Below are 27,274 nucleotides of genomic sequence, written 5' to 3'. Positions count from 1 at the left end.
TACCTCATGATGATAAAACCTTGTTGAAACGTTGTACGTTTGCTGTTATGGTAAACTTATATTAAAGTTTTTCTTCATTACCCAGTCAAGCTGTCTCAAAGCATTAATGGTATATAATCTTCTAGCCCACTTTGAAAATTAGTGGTTGTTTCATTGGAAATGATGTACGTTATAACTGGAACAAGAGAGTTGTTAATTATGTATTAATATTTTAATTCAGAAGTTTGTATTATTTACTATATGGAGTTTTGACGTGCCATAATGATGATATGTGACGTCTATATTTTATAAACGTGGGTTAAAATATTGTAATGATACACAAAATACCAGAGAGTTGTTGTTGATTAATTAGTTCGTTATTGGGTCTGTTATACTGTTGTCAATCGATGTTTGTTTATAGAGACGAAAGAAAATCCAACCACTGACTGTTTAGTTTTATTCGTGAATTAGTCCTATCAGTTTGTAGAACTTGTAGTAAAGGAAATAGAACATTTTCCTTATTTGTATTATAGTTTACAGAATGAAAAGAAAAAAATCCCTCTCGGAATAGAAATCATTACAACATTGGTGTCAAAAGTCGAATTATATTGGTAAAATAAAATAGGATCGATACCCGACTTTAAGATAACGACACATCCTTGAAGTAAGATTGAAAATTTGCTGAAACGATGAAATAATGGAAAGTCCATTAAGAACGGAAAAAGAGAAATAATACTGATAGAAGATCAAAATGAAAGAGACAGGAAAAAAGGAAGGTCAAGAAGAAATAGACAGGAAATCAACAGTAGAATTAAGAGCAAAAATAAACTTGAGAGAAGACAAGATAAAAATACTATTGGAAGATTACAACAACAAAATTATAGGCGATAAAAAAGACAATAGTGAACTAAAAGAGGACATAAACATAGTCAAAATCAAAGTGCAAATACATCTACAAAGCACAAAAAGATTATAACAAAAAAATCAACAAGTTTGCAAAGGATGTCAATGAGAGAATCAAACACCTGGAAAATTAATATGTAACTGCAAGTACCAAACTATCTATCAACATCTCATTTCACATCTTTCTGAGAATTACAATTGCAACACCATTCATTGACTATGGAGTGTGGAAAAGAACTCACCTGGTTTACACTTGGCACTACTACTGATGTACCAGTTATGACTGGAAGATCTTTTTGTACTACATCAGTTATATCATTATCTATTCCAGTTTCAGAAATTAGCTGACCAATTGAACAATATTAACCAATTGAGAAACCAACAGATTATGGTACAAAAATACCACGGGAGGCATAGTTGTAACCTGTAGGATGTCAGCTGCCAAGTACTTGCACAAAGGGAGCTTATCACCTTACTTACAGGAGCAGTATGACAAGAGATGTGGAGGTCTCACAAATGATCAATGCCAAAGATTAAATAAGTGTTTGTATAATATCAAGAACCTTCTATAGAGGACCTCATGCCTTAGACCAAATAAATACAGCATTTTATATGATTGATGCTCGAGATGTAGTCCCAGTATGGCAATTTCCTGGGAAACTTGCTATTATAAAACAGGCTTGGGCTCTTAAGAAAATAAATGTCATGAAAAAACAAGAAGCAATAGAATGATAATCTAATCCTGTAGCATCACTTATTGTACTTGTTTAAAAATTGATGGATCCACAAATTTACGTGTTGCCTACCAGAAGGTAAATGAAGTCACAAATATGGATGTAAATCCACTAATAATAATTGACTCTACTTTGAATGCTAATGAAAGTGGTTTATAACAATGGATCTGAAGAAAAGTTGATACTGGTTAGTGCAAGTCAAAAAGGCAAGGAGAGAAACAAACATCATTTACTACAGGGAATGGATTATGAAAATTTATTACGTTACCCTTTGGAACATGCAATGCATCAATTACATTTCAATGACTAATGGAGTGTGTTTTCTCTGCACTACTCTGGAATGTCATACTCATCTACGTGGATAATTTTAGTGGGTTAAAAAAGTACTAGAACAATTCTGGAAAGAGATCCTTAAGCTAATCCTTAAAGTTGTGAATTGTTCCATCAAGGTGACTTTCCTTGAATATATAGACAATGGAGAGGGGATTCTATAGACCCAAATAAGATTGAAGTTGTTCAGAACAATATGGCTCTTGTATAAGGTAAGAGGATGTCTTGGAATGCGATCTTACTATCATTGTTTTATACAAGTAAGCCTTGTTAGACTGCTGTTTGTGAACAAGCATTAAATAAACTACTACTGTATTAGCAAACCAAACTCTTAAAGATTAATTTATAGTACAAAGAGATGCCAATAATTTGGCAGCAGGAGCACTTTTATCACATGCTATGCAAGGAAGTGAGTACTGCAGAAAAGAGCTATTGAACAACTTGGAAGGGGCTAGTAAGTGTTGTTTAAGCCCAGGGTGGTATTTATTATCACTCGCATGGATAAAAGTTTACACTTCAGACAGATTAGACACCATTAAAGTGGCTGATAAATTTCTACAACTCATAAAGCCAGATAACAAGATGGATTCAGAAACTTTAGGAGTACAACACTAATATCATGCAATGCCCTTGAAGGAACCGTGGAATTACTGATGCATTATTCCAAAGACTTTGTATTATAATAAAATAATAAAAAAAATTAAAATAATAAAAAGAACTAACATAACGGGAAACAGAGCAGAATCTGCTATGAAAGATCAACAGATGAAGAAGAACTAATGCAGTTCAACATTCAGTTCCAAAAATGCTCAAGAGAAAGATATGAGTCTCAAGCCAATCATTCAGTAGACCAAGAATGGTGCAGCAAAACCGTGATTCCATATAAATCAAAGAGAAAGATATACTTGAAGCAGAGAAATCTGTTATGTCTACGAGAAAGCATGTTATGTTGAAAATGGCAAAGTACCCAAGAAGTTAATTTATGACCATGGTTGGTTCTTGTACCGTCATTACAGTCAGAGGCACTTTATCATTTCCGCAGACTTTCAAAAGTTATACACTTAGTTCTAAAAAAGACACTAGAGAGAGTAAAATAATGATTGTTTTGAGTTGAGTGCTATAAATCTGTTCAAAATTGGCGAAATTGTCTGAATTATGCTGTGACGGAAAAGAACCACAAAAGAAATATCATGTACAATTACAGCACTAATGTATTAAAATACCACTAGAGATAGTTAAGATCAACGTGTTTTGGCTGCTTACCACAGAGTAACAGTGCAAGTAAATACATTATGGTGGTGATAGAATTTTTCACCAAAGAGCCAGAAAGCAGAAAGTTATTTGTCAATAAATAACATAAAATAAGAAGTTATCTCATGTTCATGCCATAAGCCACAGAAAAGAAAAAACACAAAAAATATTTTGTGAAGGGACAGATTAGAGACAATACATAAGATAGAAAAGAAAAATTGTTTTCTTAATCAAGATTTTGGTGGCGCTTTGTTTAACACATTTTTTAATAATGTAGTGACTGTATTGTATCTTTATGAAAATTAATTCTCAAATGCCCTGACGCATATATTCAACACATATGGTGTATTTTATTCATTGCAAAATAAACAAAACAAACTACTGAATGAAGTATAATGAACCTTTGTATAACATTTCTACAGATTAAGAAGCTTTTGCAAATATTAAAAACCTATTTTTGTGACATAGTTATAAATCCATAGCTTAGAAAATTCAAAGAGATCTCTTTGGTTTGTAAGAAACAATTAAAAAACATTTACTTTTGTTTTGTAGTTTGATTACACATTTGTATGTCTTCCTGCATTCTTGTAAATTTTTTTATAAAGTTTTTACTTTATAAAACTGTAAATGTTATATTTGTTTGATTAAAAAACACGGTATGCATTCAATAAACCTAACCTATAGTACTATACCAAAATTATAATAAATTAATTCGTTTTAAAATTTGTGAATCAAAAGTAAGTGACTTAGGCCAATAAGACCCAATGTAAACTCATCCTAACACAGCGACCGTAGTTTCTTCACTGAAACTAAACATGATATGATCGAGATCAAAATTAGTTATCTAAACATACTTTATCTTATTACATCAAAAACATTTATTTTCTTATCATACTGCAACATCACAATACAAGTGAAGTATAACATAATAAAGCAAGATGTTTCGTAAGCTGTAAGAGATAAAGATAGGACTGTAATTTTAGCAGAAATTGTTCACAAACATATTTTCTTCTAGTAACATGTTATCAAGCTAAGCTTATATTACTTTGTTCCGATATCAAGCAATTGAAAATAACATAAAAAAGAGGTTTCATTAGTGTTTATATCACTAGTCTATAAGTTCTCAAAGACATAAGACATAAGACATTACATCACACTATGACAGCTTAGATTATAGAACAGTTGTTGGTTACAATCGATAAAACTACACGACATATCAGTAAATTCACAAACACTGATTTCGTTTGAAGAGAGCTTCTTGAAATTAGCCTTCCAGTGGCACAGCGGTATGACTGTGGACTTACATTGCTAGAAATTGGTTTCGATACTTTAGTGGGCCGAAAGCCCTTTGTGTAGTTTGTGCTTAACTCCAAATAAACTTCATGAAATTAATCCCAAATCAAAATTTCCAGTTTTTATATATGAAATTAAACAACCAAAATTATTAGATGTTTGGAAGAGTGAGTGGAAGTTTATTGTCTATAATGCTTTTAATGCAAACGTGCAATTTGACTCATTTGCAAGTGATAGAGTTAATGTTTGTTAATTGTTAACTTTAGCTTTATATATAAGTTATATATATATATATATATATATATTGTTGTTCTATGTGTTTTAGGACCATTCAGGGTACTCTACAACCAAAGGAGAGTCAGTGTTGTGAACTATTTATACCTTTTGTATTATTTACTAGAGGGAGTTTAACATGACGTAGAGATGATGTTTCATGCCTAGAAATTTCCTGACCGTCTACATTTGATATGACGTCTCGAATTTTCTAGAGACATAAATAAAATAATTTAATGATATCAAATCACTAGAGAGTTGTTGATGATTAGTTAGTTAGGTAGTGGCTATGTTATGTTGTTTTCGATCGATTACTGAGTTAACGAGTGCGAAGACAGTCAGTTTTGAGTTTGTGCTGTAGATGTGAGAGGAACGTACCACATTTGTTTGACTGCTTAATTTTATTTGAGAGTTAGGCCTATCGCCCAATGAAATGGATGAGCCTGTAGTAAAAGAAATAGAACACCTTCCTTTTCGTTGAGTGGACTGGGCTTTGCATTATTTTTTACCGACTAATCAAAATGGAAACATCAAATAACAACAATCCCATTGAACCACAAATCTGTCATGTCCCATTTGTATTTTTGTGCAATTTAAATGTGGTCTTGGAAGTAGAAGACCACATACAGTAGATGGTGTTTGAAAGTTTGAAAGATGTGACGTGTAAGTTTAATCTCGCAGAAGCATTTTAGAATGTAAATTGGGATGTTGCGTAATAATGCGTAATCATCGCCATTAGACTGAGTACGATCGTCAAAGTAAATAGTTCCAGGGGCAGTATGGGCGGTGAAACATCGATTTTGTTAAGTGAGATTAACCCTGAGTAAGCTGATGATATATCCAACCTCATGAAATATGCAAATTAAAAGAAAAAGTTAAGCCAACGGAATAAACAAAGTTTATTTCTATATAGATCTGTATTGTCTACATTCATTAAATAATTTAATGGTAGTTTTTATAACTACACGTAAAGTAACGTTGAAGTTTCTGATTTGTTGAATTTTACTTTTGTTTTGAAGATACTGGTAAATTGTATCCAAAATGTTGAAAAGTAACTCCTTAGAGTTCAAAATTAACAAGAATTATTTAAACACTAAATGGATGTCATTAAGACAACATTCGAACATTCAGCTTGTTTTTGTTTTACCAATACACCTATTGACGACTTTTTATAAATCGTCTCTCACTATGTGATCTTGTAATTGTTTTAACTTGACGGAAACGAGTTACCAAAACAATTGCATGCACTTTTAGTATATATGTATGTATGTAAACTCTTTGAAAAAAAAATATTACTTCGTACATCTATCAAAGTGTTTCTTAAAAATAAATGACCATAGCGAGAAGAGCCTACTTGTAAAGGTGAAGGTGATTTGGAAACAGAATTAACATTTTTAAATGACAATGTGTTTCTTTAGCTATGTTTGTTGTCCTTACATTTGACGTAACCTTCCCTTGGCCTGAAGCAAACATTTAAAAACAGTATTTGTTTGTTTGTTTGTTATTAAGCACAAATCTACACAAAGATCTGTTTGTGCTCTGCCCACCACGGGTATCGAAATACGGTTTCTAGCGGTATAATTCCACAAACATTCCGCTGTGCCACTGGGAGGCTTAAAAAAGTATTATTTGTAATTAGGTGTGAAACATTACGCCATAACATTTACATACGCTGTTACGCAAAATGATTATTATAATTGCGAGTCTTACCTTAATAATAGTTGTTTTACAGAATACTTTTATTAGATCCAAAATCGAAATCTTGACAGTTTTCTATAAGCTATATTTTCAGTTCTTTACAGAAATTCTAACTTCCCAAGAGGGTAAGGTTTCCTATCGTTACACCACTATTAATCAGCATTGCAACAACAACAACGATTGGTTTAGCTCGAGAGTTTTGTCAAGTATGGCTATTAGTAAAAACTAAAGTAAAAACTGGGAGTTGCAAAGAACATAAGTAACAAATAAAAAATATATATATACAATAGAGATTCGATTGCTGACGTATGAATAATTTAAACATTTCAAAGTTTTAATTTCCATGTGATTTAAGGTGAAAATAAATATATAAAAGCTAGTTTCGTTAGTGTCATACATGCATAGTTCTGTCAAAACTAATTAGACCAATACACAAAATAAACGGTGATTAAACGTTGTTCTTGTAAGCTAAACGAAGCTCTCAACAGAAAACCCCTTGCACTCGCCCCTTTTTCAGTGACTACTTCTCATAACATACACGGGTCTGAGTTTCCTTATTGTGTTCGTAATGGATAGTGTTACGTAGTTTACAACTTAAACATTATTATAGGTATTCGCCCATCAATCACAAAACAAAATGGTTTCCCAAAACTTGTAACAAGAAAATTGGTATTATTGGTCACATATACCATGATAAGAGATATTGGTGAGTAACGCACCAGTTGCATATTATGATCACAGAATTATGACTTTCCACCTAAAAAGGCAAGAGATAAGATCAGGAACGACCTAAATCTTCAGGCTGAATTTAATCGCAGCTGTTTTAATGTTTAAGATATCTTCTTCAGAAAAGTCTCAAATCATATAAATCAAAGCCACAACCTCATAAATTTTTAAAACTAATCACTATTTACAAATTAGGCTCTGGTTGACTTCTTATAGTATTGGTATACGGATAATGTATGACCTCCATATAGTTCATTATCATATACAAAGAACTGAAAGGCTAAAATGATTGTTCGTTTCATTATATTCCGCTTTCGTGGAATGTTTATATAAAGTACTATTGAAATATTCACATTAAACACTAAAATGCTAATGAATTTTAAGTCCTCTATTCAGGAGTATTCTTTGCGTTCTTGTTATCATGTGGACTTTTATTAATTAAAAGACTTTGTGTGATTGCACGTTTTAATGAACACTTGTTTTAAATTAGCAAAACATTCTACTCTGTGATATAAACCTTGTGAAACTAGATTCAAAACGATCTCTCTATTTTACAGCTTATATAACCTTCTACTATCAAATGTTTATACTAAACTCAAATGCTATCGGATGTACAGTTTTTATATCTTATATTGTATTTAATAATATAGCACAGTACGTTGTTATGTAAAGGATGTATAAGGTGTCCAAAAATTCTAGAACCATTGACACTTTAACTAATTTTACAAAAAAGGTGTTCCGGATGCTGTCCTTGCAATTCGAAACAAGTTTGGATTAACAGCAGGATTCATTCGACCCTCTCAGGCTTTGACAACGCCATAATCAGTCACGTATTTGAAATTAAGAAAAGCTACGAATCATCCATGGTTCCACACTTTTCGGACACCATGTAGTTGAGTACAACTTGACGTTTATTATGCATTTCTTAAGGGATGGAGATTATATAATACCTAAAGATACACTTTTCATAAGGTATGTAACATGACGCCAGAAGAACTTGAAAATAACACTTGGTTCTAAGAATATGATGTTTGGGTCGCATTTTTAAAAGTATGACATTGTAAGTGAATTAAAGTGGATTTATTATTCAAAACTACTTCTAAAAATGCTTGTAAACGATGTTATATCACATAACCTAAAACACAGATTCAACATGTCTCATCAGTATTTGAAATAGATTTACGTCTATAAGTAATTATTATCCAAGATTTATATGAATTGTCTTTACCCATTTACATATTTCGTAAAACTGAATGAAGAATATGTATTAGCTATGTTAGGTATCAATATGGAAAACTCTTTATCAGAAAGATTATTTTTAAGAATTAGATAAACATGAAAAGTCAATTTGAAGAGAGAGACAATTTCTAACACTTAAACGTGTGGGTTAATATATCTGACATTTATAATTGACGAATTAACCCTTTTGAATTAATTGAAAATGTGTCAGGTACAGAATAAAATGGAGTCTTAGAACTTGAATCCACCGGGAAACGCTAAATCTTTCGTTAATATTAATCGCAACAGTTCCAAGTGTTGAACCCAGAAGTATGCGGAATACCCCGTTGAAACGAAACGAAAAAGAGTGTTTGTTTGTCGAATTTTCCGCAAGGTATTCAAAGGCTAGATGCATTAGCCGTGTCTAATTTTGAGTGACAGACTAGAGGGAATGCAGCTTGTCAACGCCACTCACCGCTAACTTTTAGGATACTGCTTACCAACTAATAGTGGGATTAACTGTCACGTTATAACGTCCTCATGGCGACTCGTAGGTTGCACGTCAAGCGCCCCAATCACCAGACCCTCCCAAATTCCTAAGCAAAGAAGAATTTTGTTTGCTTGAGCTTAAGCAGAAATAAGAAATTTTGACACCAAATATGCCTATTACGTTCTGTATCTAAGCGAAGTCTTTCGCTGGGACAGCGGTAAGTCTAAGGATTTACAACCCTAAAATCTGGGGTTCGATTCCTCTCAGAGGACACAGCATATAGTCCAATATGGCTTTGCTATAAGAAAAAAATACACACCCAAGTGAATATTAAAAATAAATTTCAGTATAACGTATGAGCAGTATAGAATGTAAATGTACTATATTTTGTTATTCTTTATAGTTCTAAAATTTAATTTTACGTGTGATCTGTTCAAATGTATGTATAGGTATTTATTCGGCAGTAATCTTTGCAGTATACAGTTTAATAACTTGAAAAAAAAGGAAAGTTCATGTGTAAATAATAGAAATAAATAATGTAAAAAGGAAGACATGTAGGTTAATCACTTCAGGCTACTATATACGCAGGGAAAGTTAGTGATACTCCGAGGAATTGATAATGAACTAATGATACTGCATGAATTACAGATGCTAGCCTTTGAAACTCCGGTTCTTAGTAAATTGGTAAACTAACTGTCACTCATGGAATGCCTGATAACAACTTATTTGTTTAGAATAAAAAAAAATGTAAAAAACTACAAGATCGTAAGCATCTTTACATTAGTTTCAATAGATAAGCATTTAAACATGCAGATCTGCAGATAAAAATAATGTTTTACTTATAAAAAATCATTTTGTGAACGTATATGTTCAAAGCTAAAAGTATTCCTTGCATGAAGCAGATTTTAATTCAATTGAAACCGTAAATATTCTTCATTTCGTGGAAGTAAGATTTCATCTTACCATTTAAATAAATATTTATAATGAATATACATTTAAGTCATTGCATACATTTTGCATTTACTAATGTATGTGAGCGGCCCGGCATGGCCAGGTGGTTAAGGCACTCGACTCGCAATCTGAGGGTCGCGGGTTCGAATCCCTGTCACACAAAACATGCTCGTCCTCTCAGCCGTGCGGGCGTTATTATGTGACGGTCAATCCCACTATTCGTTGGTAAAAGAGTAGCCCAAGAGTTGGCGGTGGGTGGTGATGACTAGCTGCCTTCCCTCTAGTCTTACACTGCTAAATTAGGGACGGCTAGCGCAGACAGCCCTCGTGTAGCTTTGCGCGAAATTCAAAAACAAACAAACAAACTAATGTATGTCATTAGTGTTTTTTTTTAAATAAAACTCTTTTACTATACAACTAATCTAAATATTTTCTGAATAATTTACAATGAAAAGTGAGATGTTGATGATGTGAAGTTTGTTCATTAGGGTGGTTTTGAAGGAGTATAAAGAAAACATGCGTATGTTTAATTGTCAGATTTTTGTTTTTCTGTAAAAAATATCCAATTAGTATTTTAATATTCATTTCTCACCTTTTATTTTATTTTTTGCTCGGACATTAACAGAAAGTAAGGTACCGTAGTTACACGAGTTTTGTTAATATACAGTAACTGAAATGTGTCTTCCCTTTATTGATATTACAAGCGGAATGTTAGCATACACTTTAATTAAAGTTTGCATATTCGTTAAACCTAACAGAAATACATTTATTGATTTCTTAAAGAGTTTGCCCTATTTTGGCTAATTATCTATTGTATATTTTACCGTAAACCATTGTTGATGAAATTTATTGCAGTTGTCACACGATTTTCCTAAAAGTGTATGACAGTCAAATATACTACTTTAAATATAATTGTGAAGAGAATGAGAAAAAAAAATGGAATAAACTTGTTACAGTAAGGGGACTTCTTAGGCTAAGAATTAAAGCAAACACAAACAAACATATGTGGCTCTGCGTATTCCATACTGGATCTATTAGACATGTTTGTCTATTTTAAAAGCATGCATGATCAGAACATATAGAGCAGGCATCTGAAGTACGTATATCCTAGCATAATCTATTACTTTTCGACCTCGGTTGATAAAGCATACTTAAATACACAACATTCAAATTTTCTGATGATTGCAAAAATTAGATTTAATTAAACAATTCATAATTTTCCAGTTCTCTGAATAACATTTCAAAAATATAGTCACAATTGTTGCTTGACATGTAAGCAATAACACTAAATAGCAATATAAACACAGAGAACCAGGAAAAGTGATCACACCTTTCAATACAGGTCAATTGTTGGAATGCTCCTTTGTTATTATTGCTATAAGAAAGTAATTTTAGTGGAATACCTATATTTACTTCTTTAGAAGAAAGTTTAGTATATATATATATGAAAGGTAAAGCGTAAAATAGATATCTGTCAAACTAACAGGTGCTTACATTTTGGTCATAATATATTTTTATGTTTGACCACGAACTGTTCTTTAAAAGATCAAAAAAGCTTTTCTACAGGCCACATATTTACGATTTTATTGTCAAAAGAACAGGAAATTTCCCAAAGGGTAAAGAGAGCGGTTATATTTGTCTAGACCGAATGTGAATAAGTTGAGAAATCTATCAAGGTCCGCTTGAAGAGGAGAAAATAAACATCCACTAGATCGACACCTATATTGAAGGAATCTTCAGACGATCCCAATAAACTATTCTAAAGGCTTTTATCTCCTCCAACACTGTATCAGTGTTTTCACTTCATTTACTAAAATAATATCTTTCATTATCAAGTTAATGATGTATTGGAAAGTCCCGACGTAAATATTGAAGTATTTTATCGCATTAAATAAATACTCAGTGCTTTGGTTTGTGAAGAAATGTTAGTTTAGAAACAATGAAAATGGATCAATATAAAAGAAAAAAAAAGATGATGCGTTTATGTAAAATAATAAATTCTGAAAAACATGATTTAAAAGAAGCTTTAATATAGCAGTGCCGTATTCTCATTAAGTGCAACTCTTTTTGCTTTACAAGGAACAGACAACAAAGCTACTAATATATTTTGTTTCTTTAAAAGAATCGGCATCCGTTGAATTCCTTTGTGTTTACACGTAAAGGAAACAAGTGCTATCTATTGTTGCCCAGTCAACAAATGATATGGTTAACTATTCATCAAAAGGTTAAAGAGGAAATTCAAATGAAATTATTTTCACAGATATTGAAATGTACCGAGTAGAAATGTTTTATAAACCAACTCTTTAATATTTGATTCTGAAATGTGTTTTCCGTTTTACTTTTCAAATTATGGTAGGTTTCACGGATTTTAACTCTAAAACTTGGGTTTGATTCCTGTGGTAGACGAAGCAAATATAACCCGCTGTGTAGATCTGAGCTAAAAGATTCATTGACTTTTCAATTGTTAGCAAACATTTTTAAAATTGTTAAAGAACGCTTCATAATTATTTATGATGTTGAATAATTATATATGGACAAAACATTCTTAAACTAAGAAAGTATTTCACTACTTTCATTTCAACAGTAAATCATGAAACAGATGAGGAATTCAGGATGCTATTTTTTTGTGAATTTGAAAAATGCTTATTGTTTAGTTTTCATAGAAAACGCTAAAGTGAGTTAGAAATCACAATTATTAAAACACAAACAAAAACACATTTTGTAAAAAAAAAAAGAAAAAAAAATTGACAGTTAAGGTGAGATATTTTGTAAAGGAAAATATTATAAAAGGAAATGAAAAAGAATATGTAGTATCTCTACCAAGAGATAAACTGTGGTGTTTCAATACAGAGGAAGGTATGCTCTTTGAAATTGGACTTCCATGATACGAAAAACCAAAATCATATGAGAAATTGAAAACTGATGGTGTTTTGAGTAACTAATTAATCATTATGGCTATATATAATTGAAACTGCTGTTTCCTATTAACAAACTTTTAACTCATTGTTTTAGTTTTCTTCGTGGATAAGTGCTTTAAAAAAAGGAAATACTTAGCTATTCAAAATTATAAAACAAAAGTGTACCCTAAAAGACATTGGTTATAAAGGAACTTTCATTCTTCATGTTTTCTCTCTTGTTCTACGTATCGTATTTACCAGGCATTACTGGTTAAAAATAAAACTTGCGTGCAATGTAACATTGAAACAATTACGGGTTCGTGACCGTCTGTTGTTGCGGTTGAATATGTTTCAGAACATGCTGATGAACCGAAGCTCTGCAAGTGTTTTGTGCTGTGAATATTTACGTGAAAATATGTTTAATATAAATGTATATGTGGAAAATATATTGGAAGGTTGAACATAGAAATTAATTTTTATAGCTGTTACGAATTTTTGTGTCATTATATTCTTACAAGTTATCAGCTATCAAAAAGTACTTCATAAACTTCATTAATAAAAACGTAAAACTATATGTATAGGGTCAACAACCTCTGTGCATTTTGTTTGATTCATGTTGTTTTATCACACTTGCTATCCTACTTGAAAATTACGATTTTGGTACATTTTGGTACATGTGTAGGATTCTTACATTACTGTGATGTATATCTCAGTGAAACATTTATTGCCAAATAAACGTGAAATTTCATACATTGGTCAAAATAAGTAGCCTTGATGTATTTTACAACGTAAGTAATAAATAATTTTATATTTGATCAAATACATGGTCTGTAATACAGTAGTTAATCATGACTACTGAAATTATTTTATTCTAATAATCTTAAAAATTAGAAATATGCTAGTCAAAGAGCATTCTAAACCGCAATTGATATCAATGATTAGCGTTGCCATTACTGGAGCCGGTCATATTGATTTGCGTGCACTGACTAGGAATCTAAGGATTCAATGTTCACGTCTCGTTGCCATAAAAAACCCACCTCTCATTTTGGAGTTGTTGATTTCCTGTAAGACTGATAGTCAAATCCCATTATTCGTCAAGATAATAGTCGGTGGTGAATGCTGTTAATTAGCTGCCTTCCCCCCTCTCTTTAGTACATTAGTTCAAAACTAAGGAAGGCTATAACAAGGTTGGCCTTTTGTGTAGCTTTGCGCGAAAAGTCTTAAACAAACAAACAAATATATCCACCACTGAACTGGTTAAAATTCACCTCCTAACATCACCAACACGCACTCGTATTTTCGAATTAGCCCAGAACAACACTCTGAATTGTAACAAGTTCACAAAGTGTATTCAATGAGAAACTAACCATGATTATTAAGAAATACTTCTTAGGTTAATTTGCCGTATTCGTACTTGAGTATTCTTGAGTCAAACCAATATGGATATTCACGATTTTAACGTTTTCTGGGATAACAAATTTAAATGTCATGAAATTTTCTAATAATGAATGTTTCTCGTTAAATGCTTCTATAATGTTCGATAAGCGAGTTTCATTGTAACCTTAATATTCTTTATTCTAGGAAATATTGAGACTTCACTAATATTTCATATTGATGTTTCGTGGATTGAAGTGTAAAACTAATATAAGCACCCTTTTTCGATGCACAATCTTACCTCCTAACATGAAACGTGACAGTACAGCCATCCTTTAATTATTTTTTATGTTAAGCACAAAACTACCCAATAGGCTATATGTACTGTGCCCTCTACGGGTATCGAAACCTGTGCCTATTTCATTTTGTTTTTTCTTTTAATGAAATGTGAACAGTGTGTTATGGATTAATCTACACAACTTTTAGAAAACGATAAAAAAATTATTTTAAGCACAAAGCTACACAATGGGCAATCTGTTCTCTGCCCACCACGGGTATCGAAATCCGGTTCCTAGCGTTGTAAATCCGCAGACATACCCCTATGCCACTGGAGGCGCACTAAACTACGATCTCCACTGCTATATTTGTATCGCTTTTCTTAACATTAAATTATGACAAATCTTAAAAGAATTGCGTTTATGAAACAAGCATAAGCCAGTTAAGTCAAAGCTTCAGAACGTTATTTAGAATGTATCTATGATTACAGTTGAATTGGCCAGTGAATTTATGCAAATATATTTAAAGTCGCAATTAATCGAGATCGTGAAATAGATATAATTATATAGACAAAAAAAATCACCGAATAGTGAGTGTGTTTTAGACGACGCCTTATTTTAAGCAGTATGGAATCTTCATTACTTTATTCAAAACGCTATATGATATTATCGGGTTAGAGAAGCTAATTTTGTGAATGTTGTTATTGTTTTTTATAGAGCTTGAAACATTAATTTATGAAATATTACTCAATTATTGAAAGAAAAATAAATATGAGCTGAGTGAACCCTTTTGAAATGATGTATTGAATATATTATCAAGGGCTGTTTACACACTGCCATCCCTAATTTTAAACTTAGAGGGTATAAGAAAGGCAGGTAATTAACATCATCTACTGTTTACTCTTGGGCTGCTATGTCTGACTGAGTAGTTGCATTTCATTCTTATGACGTACCAACGGTCCCATAATGCAGAGTGCGCTTTTGCAGCAACGGGTAGCGAATCAAGAATCATCACGTACACAGTCCTGGCATGCTAACCATTAACCACGCCATGTTCTCACCCACGTGTTTTAGAAGAATTAAACTCATCCTAATACCTCAATCATTTTTGTATTATATATGCATTCCAATAAAGTTTTCAAAATGATCTACGGAGCAGTAGAACAAAAACATGGACACTAGTAATTTGACCCAGGAGAATGTATATGTACATAGTAGTATTTATTCCTTTGTTTGTTGTTAGCACAAAGCTGCACAATGGTTTACCTGTGCTCTGCCCATCGCTGGTAACGGAACCATATTTTAGCGTTATAATTCCTCAGACTTACCGCTGAGCTACAGGAGTATTTTTGAAGACTTCATTTCCATAACATATTTTCATATAACTTTTCTACATAATAACTTATATCTCTGATAACTATAACAAAGTCTTTTATTATAAAGCGTAAATATTTAGAAATGTTAAGTGTTAAAGTATATTAAGAGTATAAAACACAAAACATGTTTGTTTTTTGGTGCAATGAAAGGTAAAATATTTATTTTAGTTACATTGTAGCTCAATGGGCTTGAAAAGAAATTACGTGCGCATTAATACCTGAAAAATGCAAACAATTAAGACATGTAACACTATTTAATATCATTAAGATTGTTCTATATATACATATATATGTGTGTGTGTGTATATGTATATATATATAAGTTTAGGACTAAAATAAATCTCTTTAGCTGACTGAAACTAGTAAGATATTATCGAGATTGCAAGAGTACCCTACTGATGAAATAATGCATTCGAATTATTATAGTTTTTTCATATTTGGAAAGCAGCTGATGGGATATAATATTTTCGAAAAAATATATAAATTTCAAATTACAATGAAAGATGAACAAATGACAATACCTTTAGAAGAAAACATTAAATTTTCTAATGACTCAGAGAAGGCAGTCCATGAAATGTTGCAAAATGTTTCAACAGCTTTAGAAGGTGTGGAATTTTAAATTATATAAAGATTATAAGAATTAAGTATTCAATTAAACGTATCTTAAATTTCTAGTGTGATTTATAACTTGAAACTTATTTTTTTCGTATATTTCATAGAACACGTTTGTAAAACAAAAACTTTGCACCATGTACTTCGAATGTTTGCACTTAAACCATAAACTTAAAGCATCTTTTAGAGCCTATATATATATATTATCTAATAGCAATTGATTGTTTTGTTATTGTGTACATAGAACGTTAGACCAGGATTAACGCTTTTTATTTCTGAAGCGAAACAGTTTATCCTAAACAAGTGACTATTATTTTTTAGCGAATTTAAACACTTCTGAGAATTTTACATCTTAATTCTACGTTTGAAATATTATATCCGGCTGTTTATTTTAACGTGACCTCATTTCCTTGAAATGAATTTCCAACAGAAATTATTTTAAGCACTAATTTAAATAACATCTATAAAAGAATGATCCAATAAATTCACATGTTTTAGCAACTTTTCACGGTGATTGGTGATAGTTGATATGATAAAAACATAATAACATTCGAGACATTAAGACGAACGATATCTATAGAACATTTTATGCGTCGTTTCATTTTTTGTAAGAAAATATTCTTCATTTTAAGTCAGTGAAATAACTAAAACACATAACAGCAAATCTAATTATGAATATTAAAAGAGAAATAATTTTTTCATTTATCAATCTGAATATGTAGTGACCTGTAAATAATTTCAATATTCTTTCAGAAACGCTGTGTTGAAGAAAGAGTTTTTTAACTTTCATATATTATACATTTTTTCTTACATAACATATGTGAGTACCGAACCCTATTTTATGAGTCTTGTTCACTTGATAACAAACAAAAGGCTTACTTTCTGTTTTAACATATATTTTCTTGGAGTTTTATGACTAATATTATTTCTTAATTTTTGACTGCTCTATGACAGACAAAATATGTATTTACCGTATCTTGATCACCTGGAATATGAGAAACAGTAAAACAACGTTATTACATTTATATGCCGTGTCCTTAAGTATACAATCAAGCACCGATACTTTATTTATTCGATGTTATCTTACCGTTTGGAAGACAAAAGAAGATGAAAATTAGAAGCCAGCAATAGAGAGTTCGCCGACTTGAAGATAATCTTATTTCATCCATTGCTACAATATGTGTTAGGAAACCGAGAATCAGATGTACAACCACTGTTCGTTAACCCTGACAAACTTTGCTGTGGAAACTAAGTTGATTTAAGAACACATGTTGACCGTCTATAGCCGCGCTATATCCGAACATTTCGTACAGCGGAAACGACCTGACCTGATGCGTTAGACATTGAGTATTGTGGACGACAAACTGTTACTTTCTAGAGCAACCAAAAGTTTGCGGCATTGTTCTTTTCCATAGTCAGATGAATTTGACATCCTAAGTGAATACCTGATAGGAATTGTTAGCCATTTTAATCAGTTATTTAGATTGTTGACTGATTTTGATCATCTGTATTATTCAGATCTGTTTCCAAATTCATTATTTTCTTCTACCGTTTCTGAGACGTCCGTCCATGCGTGGACTCCGGCTGTTACAATTCTGCTTAGCGTGTTGCAATCACGCATGCTCAGAGATTGCTCGAGAGTAAGGATCATAGTAGGTAACGCGAGCTAAAGGGATTGCGGTGGTTCGTATGTGGCGAGAAAGGGCGAGAACCTCTATTTGATTAAATTGTGTTTATTTTGAGGACTATGTGTTGCAAATAATTACATATAAAGTTAATGATACGAAGAAAATATAAATAAAACTTGTGAATTTAGCATTCCTAACAACTATCTCAAAAATTTCAAGTAGTCAATGGCAAATCAAATATATTCACCAAGTATGAAAAATATGGTTCGATAACCATTATTCAATAACGAACACTCACTCGTATCGCATAACTATATACCCAATTAACAGTTTCATAAAGAAATATGTGATAAAATAAAAGATAGACATTAATCTGGCTTATATCAACTACATTATTATGGGAGAAGTGATGACAGAGGGAGTAACAAATAGATCACCTAGAAACTTTCTCAGAATAAAATAAAAAGATAAACTCAAAAAATTTGTAAGTAGTATGTAGAGAACGAAATGTTGGGACTGATTTCCCTGCAACGAGACATTGTTTGTTTGTTTGAAATTAAGCACAAAGCTACACAATGGGCTATCTGTGCGCTGCCCACCAAGGGTATCGAAACCCTGTTTCTAGCGGTGTGAGTCTGCAGACATACCGCTGAGCCACTGGGGAGAACTAGACATTATACAAAATACTTATCACCATCTGGTCTTGGCCACTCGTAGATCATCTGATATCTTATATACGTTTGCAGTTTCTCAGGTATAATAGATGAGTTCATTGAAAGATTCCTGAATAGGATGTACATGAACAATATTTTTAATAGAATTAAGTTTTCCAATTGTATAAAATGATCTGTGTTATATTGATCTTGTAAAAAGGAAATACTAAGTTTTTATATGTCTACAAATTAACAAAAAAAAAACTTAAAGAAAAACAATATAATTTGTTAGTTAAACAAAGTATGACCAAATCACAAAACTCACAAATAGAATATCACACTAAGTTTTTTGTAAGTCTACAAATTAGCAAAAGAAAAACTAAAAAAAAAAACAACAACAAAAAACAATATATATTGTTGGTTAACCAAAATATGACCAAATCACAAAACACAAACAGAATACACCAAAAAAAAAATGTCGAAGAAAATTATCTAATAAGGTCTGAAAACATTAGACACGAATGCAAATGCAAAATTCTATACATCATTAGTTACTAGCATGTTCGACGTGTCCTATTATATTAAGGCACGGCTTCAGTGTTTTAGTACGTGTTATCCAAAACGAAAACTACCATTTCTTCTTTAAATGTAACATTTGTTAATTTCTGAATTGGCGATTACTTCAGTTTTGTTTATTTTTGCCAGATAGTTATGTATATGTTACTTTTGGAGATCGTATAGATTTTTAATGGGGTGGAATACTATCATGAGTTGCTCAAATATTAGGAACGGAACAAACAACAACAACAAAAAAAAACAGATGAGAGCTTTATTTGACGTTCTACAGGTCTCACTAGGAAGATCACAAACACACTTTCAGGCAGTTCTTATCTACACAAGACGGCATGGACCACTAGTGTCCTTGAAGGTCTTAAACGTCATGAAACGAATGCTTTTTACATAGCACAGTAGCTAGCGTTTCTTTTAGGCCACTGCCAATGGACTCAATATAGACATAAGAACAACAACAATAATAAAGTGATTATCAGTGATCAAATAATAATGACCAAACATCACGTGCCTGATTTAAAATAATAAAACTGCTTCAGCACTATATTTGAGTACACAGCTCACGTAGGCTTATCGAGATAAGCAGAATTGATAGTAACGCCATTGGAAGCTTGTACTATTCACAAATTGATCAGTTTCTTGTGTCTACCGATACTTGACGGATTCGTACCTGGAAACCAACACGTGACTTGCATTCTTGGTCTGATATCGTTGAATATAATAATTTAGAGGGTGGTTTGTTTTAGCGCAAAGCTACACAATCGGCTACCTGAGCATTTAAGATGCATATGACGTGTTATTGAACCCAGCTATATAACATTTTACGTATGCAATCGCAACAGACTTTGTCCTGATGTAGGATAGCGTCCAGCGTTGAATGTCTGGATTATGATTTACTACATAAGCATGGAATGGCCAGTAAGTAATCCTGATCTAATTATTACAGAATATATTTGGGACCTTCTTAAATGCCTTATCTCGTCACGCTAAGCAAAAAGGGACGACAAATAGCACAGAATTTTGTCGTTCTGACCGATCCGGGGTATGTCCTGTGGGTGCATAGAATATCTCAAAGCCAAAAAATGTCCATATCCCTTTCTAGGAGCATTTTTTTCGGCAAAATGTGATTCTTAGAGGGAGATAGGATACAGTTAGATTCTAGCTTTCACAAACTGTGATTATTAAAGGCAGGTAGGGTATGGTTAGATTCAATCTCTGACAAACTGTGATTCTTACAGACAGGTAGGGTATAGTTAGATTCTATCTCTCACCACTTTCAGCTCTAAAGTGTTCACGCACACATATACAAAGCATATATTTAGAAGTATGTTCGCGAAGAGTCAAATTTTATTAGATTTTAATTGAAATCTGCAAGTTTTTTTGTATTATCTTTTTGTGTATTGAATATATTTCTGTTGTTTTGTACAGAATATAATTACATAAACTATATATATAACCGAATATTTTCTGATTTTGAGCTAGCACGTACATAATGTGTTGTGAGTTTTTCCTTTTTTCTTCTATGGTAATGTTAACATGTGTGGTTGGGTAGAGTTGGCAAAACGTCAGTGACTATAAAGGAATATGTTCCTGTGGAGTCTGCTTCTTCAAGATACCGAGTTCATTCTGATATCTTTCTTTCGTATGAATAAATTCTGGCTTTTTCGATTTGTATGACATATATATACATACACATCAACAACTTAGCTGTGAATGTTAATGGTATGGTAGCAGTTTTTGTTACTGCTGTGTTGTAGGTTAATGGTACTGATTCTAATTTTATAAAAACTTTATGGCCAACTTGATGAGTTATGTAAATCATATTAACTCAGATTAAGTAATATACCTCATATAAATTTGATACTACTTTTTCAAAGTAAGTATACATTGTATACATAAGATGTTTATATGGTTTTAGATATGAAATATTAGTTTATATACATACGATGTTTATATAGTTTTACATGTGAAATGTTTATGTGTATACTTAAGATCTTTATTTGATTTTATATGTGACATTACTTTTATGGTATTTGTTAGATATATTTATTCCTACTTAAGCTAGAATAATTACGTTCATTAAAAACATATTTCTGTTTATGCATTGCAGTTATTCTTCATATTATCACTAAATTTATATTTGTTGGAAATCTTTGGGTTTTGGAAATGTTGAAAGTAATGCTATTAGCTAAAATAAGCTCCACAATTTATTATCTATTTGATGTTTAGATGTAAAATGTATACTGGAGCATAATGTAAGAAAGTAAAAGAAGAAAAACATGAAAACTTGTCTATCAAAACTAAGTTACAATAAGTATTAAATTAGCGATCATAACTTTAACCTTCATCGAATTATGCTTCATGAACACTTTGTGTGAAGCTATATATTTATACATATAACCTGTAATTCAAGGTGAATATGTACAAGAAAACTGTTCTTTATTTATCAAATTCAGCTTTCTTTCGTAGCATCACTGGATACTCTTCAGTATTAAAACTAGAAAAACCTAAACACTTATTTTGAAAAATAATAAATTTAAGTTTAAAACTGATATAGAATATTGAAATTTTGTTTTTTAAATAAAATCTTTTAAATTTTAAAAATACTGAATATTTTAAAAAAAAACTCAAGTTACAGAATAAGTTATCCTATTACTAACGTTTCAAATCAAAATTTAATCAACAAGTATTTAAATTAACATTAACATTAAAATATATTCAACGTCAACGATAAAATTACTATAATAAAACTACCCAGATCCTGCAGCTAAAAGATATTTTGAAAATACCTTACTTTGGTGAATAATCTTAAAGTTTTTTTGGAAGTTATCCACGGTATACTTTCCAGTTTTCAAGTATGCTGATGATAATGACTAAACATTGCTTCTGTAATTTTGCTTATATCATTTAAATATTATCAAAACACTTTAGAATTATAAGTATTCTGTCTCAAGACATCTATTTTAATTGTTTGTCCTATTTATGCTCCACATAGTTTCAACCTTGAAGAAATTCTTTGATACCTCGACATAAATAAACGATTATTCACAGATCTGTAATTTTCTTTGTATCACCCAAACGAAATGTGAGGCTCTGTTTATTCTTGGATTCGCCACATGTTTTTGGTTTAGTCCAGTTTCGGGATCTTAAGTATACATTACAACGCCCCAACAGTTGAAAGGTCGAGCATGTTCGGTAATGGGATTCGTACTCATGATCCACAGATTGCGAGTCGAGTTTAATAATTACCAAACAATGTCAGCTTCTTTTACCAGTAACCCCGAATAAGAACAAACCAAAGATAAAGCATGACTTATACGAGTAGGAATTTCTTGCGGTTTTTAAAGGCATTTCAAACACCATAGCACATATATCAAATAATTATTTTTCTGTTTAAAATAAATACATACAATCATCGAAGTGCTGTTAAACATGTTAAAATGGCAACAGTATCCTAAAATATCAAGTTTGAAAGAGCGTTTAAAACAAAATGATATCCAAACACGCTTTTATATAGATACAATTTTTTACTATAAAATCTCTTTTAAAAGATAGTATGTTTTTTTTTATGAAAAGTATTAATTTAAGGGATCAGTTAAGCATTTGTATGCTCTACTTATAGTGCTGACTGAAATTATAAGTTAGTATGAAATAGCATTCTAAGTTATTTATTTCTTAAGTCATTGATAAGTTAGCTCTTTAAATTTATGACTTTAACTTAATGTACTGTGACATAACTGAATCATAAACTTTGGCATAAAATAAGAGGAGAATAGCAGAATAATGATTACGTTAAAGCATCACAATTACATGTTGATGTAGCGAAGGTTTTCTTCAAGATTGAAACTACCTTAGACATGAGAAACTATTCTTGTATAGAGCAAGGAATTATAATACATCTCGTGAGACAGAAAACTTATAATCCTAAAGTGTTTTAGTAATATTTAAATGATAGAAGCAATAACACAGAGGCAATGTTTATTCATTATCATTAACATACTTGAAAATCCTAAAGCTCGTTTTATTAGTTTCTGAACGAGGGATAGATAGGAAGAAACTGTTATTTATAAATGTCGAGACTCCGTGCCGTCAACCACAGTAAGCTCTAATATATTTATTTATCTAGATATATATATATATATACAGCAGATATATAGTTAAATGTATAAGGAAGAACTAGGTTTTGTATGAAAATTCATAACCTCCATAACAAAAATAAGAAAAAATATTGCATGGTTAATACGCAAATCACCATTGAAAAATATGGAACTAATGAAATGTTATTTCAATCTAAAGATGAAATGTTATTTCAATCTAAAGATGAAATAATAATTCCCTTTATCTTTGTACCTCTAGTTTTCATGAAATGATAGTTCTAAATCAATTTCAATTTCGTATGCTAGAACTACTTTTTTGTTGGAGTAACCCCATCTCAGTATTGATTACAGTTTTCAATATCTTGTAGAGAAACATGGTAGCTTTACAGGGAATGTTGTGTAATCAATAGACATCTTAAATATTCTAAACTCGTTTTTTATCTTTAAAATATATTGTATTTTGGTTACATAGTTTTATTTATTTGTGCGTCAAACTTCTGATTAAATTGATAATAATAACAATAACAGCAAATCTTATTTTTCTGTGGAAAGAGTTATTGTAGTTGACAGGATAGAACAGTAATGGTACGAAACATCCACTGAAAAGCATGTGTTACCAAACTAATTTCGGACAAAGTTGCATTTTAATAAATGTGTTACCCTTAAAGAATGAAGCGCAGAATTCACCGCCGTCACCGTGTTATTTGGGCAAGACAGCATGACAACTTACGGTTAATGACACTGGCGACATATCATCTTTTCAAATGAGTCCTGTTACCAGTTTGTTAAACTGATGGTAGGATTCGTGTTCGTCGTTTGCCTGGAGAACAGGTGAGAAAAAACTGTATTTCCCACAGGGAACACACAGAAGGTGGTGCAGTACATGTTTGGGCAGCTATTCACCATGGCGGAAAAACTGCTTTTCATATCATCCAGTAAAACGTCAATAGCGCCTCCTACAGGCATCACATGGAGATGATATTTTTACCATTGCTAGGGCAAAGTTTGGCAATAGCTTTGTGTTCCAGAATGACAATGCCACCCCACAGTGTGCGTATTGTACAGGATTATTTCGACCAGGTGGACGTTACAAGATTACCATGGCCAGCAATATCTCCAGACTGTAATCTCACTGAAAGCTGTTGGGCAAGAACCGAGTCGAAAAACTGCTAACTACGACCCTAAACCAGCTACTGTAGCCGAGTTGCAGCGCTTTCTAGTGACAAGTTGGAATGAAATCATGGTGGATTGCATCAATAAGCTCATCGACAGCATGCCACGTCGCCTTGCAGAGGTTATTAGAGTACGAGGAGGACCAACAAAATACTGAATGTGTAATATGAACCGATATAAGTTTACAGGCGTTATTCATAATAAGTTGATGCTATTATTTTGTCATTATATATGTTTTGTTAGTTATGCTTTGATAGTTGAAATGCTGAATTACACATTTTTCTATAGGTGTCTGATAAAATTGTTTGCTGTTCTAATAAATCGTTCAAGATGTTCCTAGAACCTTTCTCATTATACAAATTATATATGTAAATGTTTAACATAACATGAATTTCTCAGTTTGACAGTACTAAATGTATTAGTATTTCATCTTAATTATAATGATCTTATGTGTTACAATATATGCAAACATTTTGGTCAGGCCTGTATTACAGATTGTCCTAATTCAGTATCGAAAATTGACTTTCATTTGAAAGTACTCTCGTTATCGTTTTCTTTGTTTTTGTATTGGGTAATTTCCTACTTTTTAAATTTTATTTAAAGTATGTAAACGTTATTACAATAATACTCTTGATATTTATGCGATGGGGATTTTATAATGTATTAGGCCTAAACAATTTGTGCTGAAAACAAAATTATGAAAACTTAGATTATTTTTTTTACAAATGAAGCAACTAGTGTTATTTTTTGTTGTCGTTGAAAATAGGACTTAGTGGTAAGATATCACAAATATTTGTTGTGAGTAATAATTATGCAAATATTACACAATTTCAAGTATTTGGTCAAAAAAGACGTGTTTATATTTATGTATTTTCTACATTTAAAACTTTGTACAGATTTATTACCAGTTCCTTGAATACAGAAGTTAATATCTTCGAGAAGATTATTTTACTAGCGGCACCTGTTGGTTAAAATTCTTTTGAAAACAACCATAACTTATAGGGATTAAATTTGAAAAACGAATGAATTATTGTTTTCTAAGTTGTATACATATGCGTATGAAATATTTTAAGAAGACAAGTCAAATAACGTCCACAAGTATATCATACACAGAGTTTATTAAAATTCAGCTATCTTAAGCTTTAAATGCGAAATTAATGTTTTAAATAAGTCATTCACGCGAGTCATATCAGTTTCATTTATTCTATAACTTGAGCTACAAAACTGAAAATGTTATTATTATTTTTTTTTTTAGAAAATTGAAATAAAATCTTCAAACGATACTTCAGTTATTACCAAGATGAACAAATAAGTTTCCTAGCAGTGGTTTCGACTTTCAGCGCACAAATAAAACGATATAAGGGAACTGAAATTCGTACTCTAGATAACATAATATATATTTTTCGAAACAAAAAAGTTATCGATCATGACGAGAGTGTAGTCAAGTGTTTCTGAAGGCGACATTTAGATGTCCACCATAAAATGCTCACGTACTACATCGGAACACTTTCGTAAACGTTTCTCAGCTTCTGCATGTCAAACTTGTAAAGCTTCTCACAGATTTATTTGTTACGCATTGACCTGAGATGTTGTAGCATGCATAGTATAAGAAGTAAAAACGTTACAATCGGTTTAAAACAGAAATTATTAAATAACTTAGCTCTGCTGTGGGTGTATCATAAAATATGTTACTTGGCAGCTTGGAAAGGTGTGTTAAAGTTCAGACTGAAAAATAAAAGAAAACATCATATTAATTTCACAGATGTATTCTTAATTTAATTATAAAATGCATTTCTAGCTTCACTGGTGAACAATTTACACACACATATAATAAAACCAAAAAGTCTAATAATTCTAAACAGTTTCATTCCTTACTGGTTTCGTTTCACATTTATAGAGTTATTTCAAATTTTTAGGTTTTTGAAGTTTGACTTTATATCTTTGTTGGAGGAAGTGAACTCCAGCTTGTTTCTCTACAAATACTTTCAATCATAGGAAGCTTAATGCTTGATATCTGCCTACCTAGATGTTTATCTATCTAATTTAGCATCAAGACTCAAACAAGCAGTAACGAGACGATAACAATAATTATGAAACTGAATGAAAGCGAGAAAGATTAGATATAACATATATAGTATCTAAAATACTAGTTTTAGGCTACAATCGTTTGGAGTTTTATACGTTTCTTATTCTTTCTGTGAAAGAGATATTGAACAAATATTCGCTCTTGCTGTTTGTGGTGAATACGCTAGTTTTAGAATTGTTAATTATTATGATTTTTTGTCATACTGAATCAAAATAAACTAACACATATATTAAAAAGTCGTTTACAAACATAAGTTCCAATATCTTATTTAATTAACATTGTGAAAAAATGGCGTACCTAAGAAGTCAATGATACATATGTGATATTAACATTCTAACCCGATTTTCAAGAGGTATTTATAAATTATCTAACTACCAATGAAATTATTTCTATGCCAATTAATTTTTAATTTGAATTGTATTTCACATTACGACGTTAGATTATTTTTCAAATTATGTTTGTCGACTGAACATTATAAAGAACAAGAAGGAACTGAAGTTTAAGTTAACCGTAAATTACTAAGAGCGCAACGTCCTACATATATAAATGGCTGGAGACGGCTTGAATGGGTAATGAAGAAAAACTTTAATATAAGTTTAACATAACAGTAAATGTACAACGTTTCGACAAGGTTTTGTCATCATCAGGTACTCATGACCTTGTCGAAACGTTGTACATTTACTGTTA

The 27,274-nt window shown here is 31.5% G+C and overlaps 1 protein-coding gene across 2 annotated transcripts in view; it reads right to left on the bottom strand.

The window, feature by feature from the left end:
• Positions 1-17,881, bottom strand: part of LOC106473464 (neuronal acetylcholine receptor subunit alpha-7-like) — a 112,678-nt gene extending 94,797 nt beyond the window's left edge. For both annotated transcript variants that reach the window (XM_022402957.1, XM_022402962.1), the window contains exon 1: positions 17,468-17,881. In XM_022402957.1, coding sequence (XP_022258665.1) covers positions 17,468-17,549 — 82 coding nt within the window. In that variant the 5' untranslated portion in view covers positions 17,550-17,881. The remainder of the gene's footprint in view (positions 1-17,467) is intronic.
• Positions 17,882-27,274: the final 9,393 nt, after the last annotated feature.

This window comes from Limulus polyphemus, unplaced genomic scaffold, assembly GCF_000517525.1.
Source record: "Limulus polyphemus unplaced genomic scaffold, Limulus_polyphemus-2.1.2 Scaffold130, whole genome shotgun sequence".
In the NCBI taxonomy this organism is placed as follows: domain Eukaryota; kingdom Metazoa; phylum Arthropoda; class Merostomata; order Xiphosura; family Limulidae; genus Limulus; species Limulus polyphemus.
The sequence above is the reverse complement of the archived record's forward strand: the minus strand, read 5'-3'. Positions and strand labels throughout refer to the sequence as shown.